Source organism: Triticum aestivum, unplaced genomic scaffold (assembly GCF_018294505.1).
Source record: "Triticum aestivum cultivar Chinese Spring unplaced genomic scaffold, IWGSC CS RefSeq v2.1 scaffold27999, whole genome shotgun sequence".
NCBI classification, from domain to species: Eukaryota; Viridiplantae; Streptophyta; class Magnoliopsida; order Poales; family Poaceae; genus Triticum; species Triticum aestivum.
Window position 1 is genome coordinate 8,678 of NW_025229769.1, and position 9,917 is coordinate 18,594.

The 9,917-nt window shown below is 50.9% G+C and overlaps 1 protein-coding gene across 1 annotated transcript; it reads left to right on the forward strand.

Annotated features, from left to right (window-relative positions):
• The first annotated feature begins 6,105 nt into the window (after positions 1–6,105).
• On the forward strand, positions 6,106–6,740 carry LOC123175174 (non-specific lipid transfer protein GPI-anchored 5-like). The gene is made up of 2 exons (XM_044590162.1): positions 6,106–6,349; positions 6,437–6,740. Exons 1-2 carry the CDS (start codon positions 6,106–6,108, stop codon positions 6,550–6,552), a joined length of 360 nt encoding a protein of 119 aa, XP_044446097.1. The 3' UTR covers positions 6,553–6,740.
• The last annotated feature ends 3,177 nt before the right edge of the window (positions 6,741–9,917 follow it).

The following is a 9,917-nucleotide window of genomic DNA, read 5'->3' on the forward strand; positions in this document are numbered from 1 at the left end:
ACATCATTGCATACTTGACTATGGCTTGCTTAGGGTAGTTTAGCTTCCGCTGCATACTAATTAGGTCATTTCTATTGTTGGTCTTCGAAACTTCTAAGTTTTGAAGACTTTCATAAAAATCGCCTATTCACCCCCCCCCCCCTCTAGTCGATACTAGCACTTTCACGGTGTCCTGATTCAGCATCTCGCCGAGAAGGCGAGCAAGCCAAATGCCTTGACAGGCCGATGTAGCTGCCGCGATGTACTCCGCCTCGCACGAAGATACGGCAACAACCTTCTGCCTCACCGATTGCCAGCTGACGGGACTATTCCCGAGAAGGAATAGTATGCCCGAGGTGCTCTTCCGAGAGTCCACGTCACCAGCGTGGTCGGAGTCACTGTACCCGACCAAGCTCTCGCCGTCACCACGGCGATACACGCATCCATGCGTGAGCGTACCCGCGATGTACCGGAGCAGGTGCTTGATAGCAGCGAGGTGATCGCTTGTCGGGGCTTCCATGAACCTACTCAGGTACCCGACAACGAACGTGATGTCCGTTCGGGTGTGCACGAGGTACCTGAGGCTCCCGATGATGCTGTGGTAGAGCATAGCATCCACCGCCTTCTCGGAGCTATCCTTACTGAGCTTCAGTCATGCCTCCATTGGAGCATGCACGGCATGACAATCCTTCATGCCTGCTCGCTCGAGCATCTTGGTGGCATAGGCCGTCTGTGTGATCGTGATGCGACCACCCTCCTGGTTCACCTCCAGCCCGAGGTAGTACCGGAGCAGCCCGAGGTCGCTCATACTGAAGAGCGATGCATCTCTCCCTTGAAGCGTTGAACCTCTTCGGGCTCTGCCCCAGCGATGACCAGGTCATCGATGTAGATGCCGACGATGAGCAGCGTGTTCACGGTGCCACGCGAGTACACACCGTGCTCAGAAGCGCCACGTGAGAACCCAAGGGATGCAAGGCTTGCATCGATCTTGGCGTTCCACGCCCTTGGGGCTTGCCGGAGACCATAGAGGGCCTTGTGTAGTCGATACATGCCCTGCTCGTGGCCCTTGGCAACGAACCCGGGTGGCTGGGTGACGTACACCTCCTCGTTAAGGTCGCCGTTGAGAAATGCCGACTTGACGTCCATGTGGTGTACCTCCCACCTGCGGTGAGCGGCCACGGCAAGGATGAGCCGCACCGACTCCAGCCTTGCCACCGGAGCGAAGACTTCCTCGAAGTCCACTCCCTCATGCTGCACGTAGCCCTTTGCGATGAGGTGCGCCTTGTGCTTGACAATGGCACCGTGCTCGTCCTTCTTCACCTTGAACACCCACTTGAGCCCGATGGCTCGGTGCCCAGCAGGCAGTGTGGTGAGTGTCCAAGTGGCGTTGTCGTTGATCGACGACAGCTCATCCAGCAACGCGTGGCTCCATCAATCCTCTTGCTCGGCCTCCGCGAACGTGGTCAGCTCCTCGCCGGCCATCAGATGAAGGACCTCGTCGTCATCAGCGTCCTCATCCTCGGGCTGTTGCGGTGTTGCCGCAGCCTCGCCGAGGAGATCCCCCATGCGCCAAAACCTATGGGGGGCGCCAACGCTGTCGTCGGCGTCGAACAGCTCCGACCTTGCCGTTGGCGGGGTTGCGAACTGCCTCCCGGGACCCACCTTGCTTGACGTTATGGTGTCCTGCGACACTGTACCCGGGGACGGTGTTCTCGGGGTTGCTGTTCCCGGATCCACACCTCCCGAGCTTCCCGGGGTGGCACTTCCCGGGGTCTTGCTTCCCGGGGTCGTAGAGTACATCAGGTACTCCACGGTAAAGGAGCTGCTTGCCGGGGCCTCCCCCGACGCCTCCCAAGTCCATCGCGCGTATTTGTCGAAGATGACATCACGAGAGACATGCACACGCTTTGAGACGGAGTCATACATCTTTTACGCCTTAGAGCCTGTCTCGTAGCCCATGAACACCATTGGGGTGCTCCTGTCGTCGAGCTTCTTCAGCTGTGGGCGCGTCGTCTTGACGTGCCCGACGCAGCCAAAGGTACGAAGGAAGCGTACATCAGGCTTCCTCCCATACCACGCCTCGTAAGGCGTCTTGCCGTCGACGCTCCTTGTGAAGGAGCGGTTGAGGATGAAGACGGCCGTCAGCACGGCCTCCCCCCAATACGTGCTCGGCACCTGCTTTGCCTTGAGCATGCAGCGTGCCATCCCGAGCACTGTCTGGTTCCTCCGCTCGACGACGCCATTCTGTTGCGGCGAGTAAGGAGTTGTGAGGTGATGTTGCACCCCTTTCTCGTCGCAGTGCTTGTAGAACGTGGCCGACGTAAACTCGCTGCTACAGTCTGTGCGTAGCACGCGCAGCTTGTGGCTGCACTCGACCTCTGCTGCCGCTTGCTTCTTGACGATGGCTCGCTCGGCCTCATCCTTGGAGGCGAGTAGCATCACCCACATGAACCTTCTATAGTCGTCGACGAGAAGCAAGGTGTAGCGACGCCCTCCTGGCATTGCCGGGGTGATTGGGCCGCAGAGGTCCCCATGAACCAGCTCCAGGGGTTACTGCGCCCGATAGCGTGCCTTTTCCGGGAAGGGCAGGCGTCGCTGCTTCCCGGCAAGACACGCATCACACAACTCGTCGGCGTGCTTGATGTGAGGTAGCCCACGAACGAGGTTGCCCCGCGCCATCTTCCGCAACCCGTCGAAGTGCTGGTGTCCTAGCCTGGCATGCCAATGCCACGCATCGGAGACATGACCCATGGCAAGGCACACAGGATGCACGGGTTGAAAGAAGAATTTATAGAGGCGGTTTGGCGAGCGGGTTACCTCGATAAGCAGCCTCTTCTACTGGTCGCGCACGGTGAGAACACCATGCCGGATGCCGATGTCAAACCAGCCCTCGTCGAGCTGTCCGACACTCACGACGCTGCTCTTGAGCGCCGAGATGAAGTAGACGTCCGTGAACGCCCTGTGATCACCCCCTTTGTCGGCGAAGGCAACGGTCCCGCGCCCGTGGATCTCCACCACGGACCCATCCACGAACCGCACCTTCCCGGTGATTGAACAGTCCAGCTCCGCGAACGCGTCGACCGAACCAGTCAAGTGGTTCGTGGCGCCGGTGTCGAGGAACCAACCCTCACTTTGCTTGCCGCCTGCAAGTGTGGGTGTGGTCACGGCTCTCTCCTCGTTGAGGAAGATGAAGCCGCACGCACATGCCGTTGTTCGGGAGCCATCTCCCGCCAATGCAGTAGACCCCGAACAACTCGTCGTCGGGGTGTGGGTAACCTGATTCTCCGTGCGCTCCTGCATGGAGTCGATGGTCGCCAGCATCATGGTCGGAGCATGGTCCGCCATATGCATCGTTGCCGCGCCAACTTGCGTGACATCGTTGGGCCCCGAGCTTGTCGGGGACGCCATTGCCGGGGTGTGGCTCCCCCACACCCGGGCCTTCATCGCCTCCCAGTCGACAGGCCCCGAGAACGTCGTTGTCGAGGTGTGGCCTGTCACTGGAGTGATGGTTCCCATGGACGGGCTCCGTGCCTCCTGCACGGAATGGGTGGTGGTCGGTGTCGTGGTCACGAGAGACGCTGAGCTCTCCTGCACGGGCTCGACTCTTGCCAGCATCATTGTCGGCCCGCCGTCCATGTCATCCTGGACGAGGTTTGCCGTTGTCGCGGCTGCCTCGTCGGCTTTCCTCCTGTGGCAATCCCTGATCCAGTGGCCTGGCATGTCGCAGTAGCGGCACTTGCCCCCGTTGCCAGCGCCTCGCCCTGCCCGGCTTGGCTTGCGACCGCGGTTTCCGCCACCGCTCTGGGCGCGGCCTCCGCCTCTGCCATGACCTCTGCTTCCCGTGGGGGCGCCTCCCCCACTGCCGGAAGAGTCGTCGCGGCCGCGCTGCTGAAGATGTGCTTCCCACTGCTCCCTGGTGAGCAGTAGTTCGCCGCCAGCACGGTTGTTGGCTTCGTCGCCGCGATCCTCTACGACCTTGAGCCGCCCTACCAGCTCCTCGATCATCATGGTGGAAGATCCACCAAACTCTCGATGGACCAGGCCAGTTGCTTGTACTGCCTGGGGACGACGCGGAGGAACTTGAGAATCACCATCTTGTTGTCGATGTGACCTCCGAGCGTTGCGAGCTCGTTGATGAGACCTTGCAGCCGCAAGGCGAAGTCGTCGACTTGTTCACCGGCCTTGAACCGGATCTCCTCGTACTGGAGGCGCAAGGTCTGGGCCTTCGACTCCCGTACGCGCTCCATGCCGATACGCAGAGTCTTGATGGTGTCCCATGCTTCCTTGGCCGTCTCCTTGGCGCCAAGGGTGAGCACCATCTCCGGTGGGACGGAGCACAAGATTGCCTCCATTGCCAACCGGTCCTCCTCGTACTCGACATCGTCGGTATCCACAGCTTTCCACATATGTCGCGCCTCCATGATGACTTTCATCATGACCGACCAACTGGGGTAGTTGGTGAGGGTGAGGAGAGGGAAGGAGGTGTTGTACATGCCCACGTCTCGCACGGAGCGTGGCGCACCCAACTCCCCTCCTAGCCTGCCTCGCAGCGCAAGCGCGTCCGCTGCATGTGCCTCCTCAGCCAAGCTCTACCCGGCGGTCTTCGAGCCGTCACCGGCGACGCCTTCCTTCGGCATATGCTTTGTCATAACTTGAGGCTCTGATGCCAATTGTTAGCCCAGAACTACTGCGACCAGAGAGTCGTGGCTATCTAATGGTAGTATTTGCACTCAGCTCACTAGTAACACGCGCACTCACTAGTGCAGCTCAAGACACACACACGAGATACTGGAGTACTACTTGAGCAGAGGAGGAAACTGAAGTGGCTTGTTGCCTTGATTTGATCGGAATGGAATGCTTCCAACCGGGGGGTTGTGCTGCTGCTTATATAGCAGTTTGAACCGACCTACTGTTCTAAATGAGCTAAGCTCTTACGTCATTCCAAAACACCACGTCATTGCTGACCTATACTACTTCCTTAGACCAACTACCCCAGTTGGTGCGGGTGAGGAGAGGGAAGGAGGTGTTGGACATGCCCACGTCTCGCACGGAGCGTGGCGAACCCAACTCCCCTCCTAGCCTGCCTCGCAGCGCAAGCGCGTCCGCCGCACGCGCCTCCTCAGTCGAGCTCTGCCCGGTGGTCTTGGAGCCATCGCCGGTGACGCCTTCCTTCGGCATATGCTTCGGCACAACCTGAAGCTCTGATACCAATTGTTAGCCCAGAACTACTGCGACCAGAGAGTCGTGGCTATCTAATGGTAGTATTTTCACTCAGCTCACTAGTAACACACACACTCACTAGTGCAGCTCAAGACACACACACGAGATACTGGAGTACTACTTGAGCAGAGGAGGAAACTGAAGTGGCTTGTTGCCTTGATTTGATCGGAATGGAATGCTTACAACCGGGGGGGTGTGGTGCTGCTTATATAGCAGTTTGAACCGACCTACTGTTCTAAATGAGCTAAGCTCTTACGTCATTCCAAAACACCACGTCACTGCTGACCTATACTACTTCCTTAGACCAACTACCCCAGTTGGTCCGCGTGAGGAGAGGGAAGGAGGTGCTGGACATGCCCACGTCTCGCACGGAACGTGGCGCACCCAACTCCCCTCCTAGCCTGCCTCACAGCGCAAGCGCGTCCGCCGCACGCGCCTCCTCAACCGAGCTCTGCCCGGCGGTCTTGGAGCCATCGCCGGCGACGCCTTCCTTCGGCATATGCTTCGGCATAACCTGAGGCTATGATACCAATTGTTAGCCTAGAACTACTGCGACAAGAGAGTCGTGGCTATCTAATGGTAGTATTTGCACTCAACTCACTAGTAACACACGCACTCACTAGTGCAGCTCAAGACACACACACGAGATACTGGAGTACTACTTGAGCAGAGGAGGAAATTGAAGTGGCTTGTTGCCTTGATTTGATCGGAATGGAATGCTTACAACCGGGGGGTGTGCTGCTGCTTATATAGCAGTTTGAACCGACCTACTGTTCTAAATGAGCTAAACTCTTACGTCATTCCAAAACACCACGTCACTGCTGACCTATACTACTTCCTTAGCTACTAAGGCACGCCTGCTGCTCTTGCTAGTAAAAACGGGATTTTACTAGCTGATGTGCCGACATGCAGCCATGCATGCATCCGAGACGTAAATGCTGCTGCTGCCGTTGTGTGAACCGGAAGACCAGGTTTGACTCAACAGACCCCGCCGCGCTCGGGCTGGGCGCCGTCAACAAGACCCGCGCCCTCGGCCTCCCCGACCAGTGCGGCGTCAAGACGCCGCCGCTCAGCAACTGCGCCTCTGCCCCCACCACGTCGCCATCCTCCGGCGCGCCGGCGGGACAGACGCCAACATCCTCCGGAGTAGGTAATTAATGATTAATCAAAGTGCTTGGTGAAAGTTGGTGCGTCTGAATTGTGGTGCTGACCGACGTTCTGTTGGACGCACGCGCAGGGTCCAAGTCGACGCCGACGGCGGACGTGGGGAGCGGCGGCGCGTCACTCCACAGCTCGGCCGGCATCATCGCCGGCTTCATCGTGCCCGCGGTCTACGCCGTGGCCACCCTGTGATCTGATTGGCGGGTCGACGCGGCCTCTTCTTCTTGTCAGTCAGTCAGTAGTGATTTCATTTGAGATTATATATACTGGGGTTCGGGGATCGAATTGGCGCGCATACATGTGATATGTGAATGTGATCCATGGCCGATTCCATGTGTTGTACCGTGAGCTTATCTACTTGATTCATTGTTGCCTTGCGAATAAACATTATACATCTCTGTTGAAAATTGTGATGTTCTTTTCCATCACCCATGTGTAGTAATAAAACTGGTCAGAGGAACAAAATAATAGATGTTTGAAATATCTGACTTGCTATTCAAGCCTTCAAGAAAAACCACTCCGCGTAATTGTGCACAGATAAAAAAACCAAAGTAAACACTGAAACAAAATTAAATCAAAGAAAATCAAGAAGAAGAGAAAAAAAACGGAGAAAAAGAAAACAAAAAACAAAAAGGAAACCGAAAAACACAAGAAAAAACAACGAAACCAATGTAAAACAGTGGAAAATATTCAAAACAATTTCATGGAACTGAGCTGGCCAAATAATGCCACCCTGTAGGCGAGACACAGAAGGAGGCGAGCGCTTGATCGAGACACTGATTTTCCCGGTTTGCTGCTCGTGGTTCACCTGTCCCTGTTGACTGGTCCGCCGTTGACCGGTGGACCATCGACCTGTCAAGAAAAAACTATTTTCCAAATAAACCAGGAAATAAAAAATTCATGAATTCAAAAAAAAACATGGTTTCAGAAAAAGTTCATGATTTCAAATAAGTTCATGGATTTCAAACAAGTCCACGGATCCAAAAATAAGTTCACGGGATTCAAAGAAAATTATCAGATTCGAAAAATCATTCATGACCTCGAAAAAGTTCACGAGTTCGAAAGAAGTTCATGGATTTCAAAATATGTCCATGGGTCCAAAAAAGTTTGCGGGATTCAAAAATAGTTCACAAATTTTGAAGAGGTTTATGCATTTGAAGAAAAAGTGAAAAAATTCACGTGTTCCGCGGACTTGAAAAAAGACTCATGATTTTGAGGAAAAAAAGTTCACAAATTTTGGAAAAAATTGTTCTTGGGTTTCAAAAGAGTTCACATATTTTAGGAATTTCTTTTGAAAAGTTCACAGTTTTAAGGAAAAAACATTCACAAAAAAATACGAATTTGAGAAAATTTCATGAATTTTCAGAAAGTTTAAATTTTCAAAAATTTGCACACATTTTCAAATGAAAAATTAAAAAGTAAAATTAAAAATAAAAATAAAAATAGAAAAGAAAAACCGATTAAAACCCATCCAAAAAGCCAAAAGAGAGAACTTGTCAGAATCTTCTAGAAGCTTCCGACCAGTTTTGGGAAACTTCTAGAAGGTACTTATGGGTTTCTAGAAGCTTCACACAACCGGTTGGGTCTCTTCCAGAAAAAAAACTGCGTCATTGCCCCATTTCAGGTACGAAGTGTGTCCAGTCTAGAAAGAAAAAAGAGGGAAATGGGTCGAGCCCAGGTGGGTTTGCTTTCTGTGGAGGCACAGGTTTGTTCGCGATGTGCTTCTTGGAAATGAAGAAAAATCATTATTTTTTTGCGCACATATTTGCTTCTCGTTGAGGCACATATTTGCTTTCTCAAAAAATATAGTTGTGTGTCTTGGAAAAGAAAAAAAAACATGTTTTTTGTGCTTCTCGAAAAGGGAAAAAAATTCTTGCTTCCACGAGAAGCACATATTTGCTTCTTGTGGAGACGCTGATTTGCTTATGCGAGAAGCACAGTTGTGTTCTCGGAAAGAGAAAAAATATGTTTTTTTTCTTTCGTGAGAAGCACGGATTTGGTTCGCATGGAGGCATAGATTTGCTCCGCGAGAGCTGTTCTACTCGGAATGAAAAAAAGGTGAAAAACTATAGTGCATCGGGCTTTGCGTTTTTCTCTGCCGGTTTTCTTGGGTTTTTTGGTGAAAAAAGTTCGTCAAAACATATTAATATAAGATCTAATTTCAAAGATCTCGACGCCAGAAATACAACGATGAAAATATTTCAGGATTCAAATGCACGGTTCAAGAGATAAAAAGTTTTAAATAAATGAATCTAAGAGAGAAAAAAGTAAAAAAATTCTTAAGTTGTGAGTTGTGACAAATGACGCACATGCAGTGGGTCACATGTCAGCGCCGGGAATGTGAGAGTGCTTTTTGCAACGGGACATATAGCACTTAGCTCGTGTTCAAACCTAGCCACATGGGCCGAGATGTCACGCCCCGACTATAAAAGGGTTCGGCCACGGGGATCTGCGGGATTTCCTATTTGGCGCTTATGCGCCCGTTTGCGAACGGGCGCCTGCAGCGCTCCCCCCTTCGCTGGTGAGCTGGGCCGGCCCATGTACGTTTTGTTTTAATCTGGAAAAAGGTTCAAAAAAAGTGCGGGCTGCCGGAGTCCAACTCGCGAACACTGCCTTCATCTACAAGGCCAGTAACCACAACACCACAGAACCACATGTGATTTCTAGCTTGTTTGTTTCTCTAATTGTTCTCTCCAGCTGCACGGATCCGGGGAAGCTTCCCAAACCGGGTTATTCCTCTATTTCTGATCCGTGAACTACCATTTTTTTCCTCTATTTCTTATCTATTCTTTCCTCATTTCCTTTTTCCTATTTCTTTTTTCCTTTTTCTGTTTTTCCTTTTTTTTGTTCTTCCTAGTTTGATGTTTTTGTTTGAAATTTGTGAACTTTTTTCTTAAAAATCGATGAAACTTTTTAAAATTTGATGAACTCCTTTTCAAATTTGATGAACTTTTTTCAAATGTGATGAACTTTTTTCCAATCCAATGAACTTTTTTCAAATTTGATGAACTTTTTTCCAAATACGATGAACTTTTTTCAAATCTGATGAATTTTTTCACAAATTCGATGAACTCTTTTTCAAACTCAATGAACTATTTTCCAAATTCGATGAACTTTTTTCAAATTTGATGAACTTTTTCAAATCTGATGAACTTTTTTCTAAATTCGATGAACTTTTTTCAAATCCGATGAACTTTTTTCAAATCCGATGAACTTTTTTACAAATCCAATGAACTTTTTTCCAAATCCGATGAACTTTTTTAAAATTCGGTGAACTTTTCTTAAAAAAACTATTAACTTCTTTTCAATTTCGATGAATGTTTTTGAAATTCGATGAACTATTTTCAAGTTTGATGAACATTAAATGAAAATCCATTAACTTTTTTTCAATTTTGATGAACATTTTTCAAAACCAATAAAAGTTTTTTTTTCAAATTTGATGAACCTTATTTGATAATATGTGAACATGTTTTCAAATAATTAGAAAATATAAACACTACAGTGTAATGCACAATTAATTGCGCGTCTAGTTTCCATTCTTTAAAAACTTCGCGCTG

Coding starts and splice junctions, on each gene's coding strand:
- LOC123175174 (XM_044590162.1), top strand. CDS start 6,106: ATGCAGCCATGCATGCATCCGAGACGTAAATGCTGCTGCTGCCGTTGT. Junction 6,350..6,436: donor GCCAACATCCTCCGGAGTAG/GTAATTAATGAT, acceptor ACGCACGCGCAG/GGTCCAAGTCGACGCCGACG.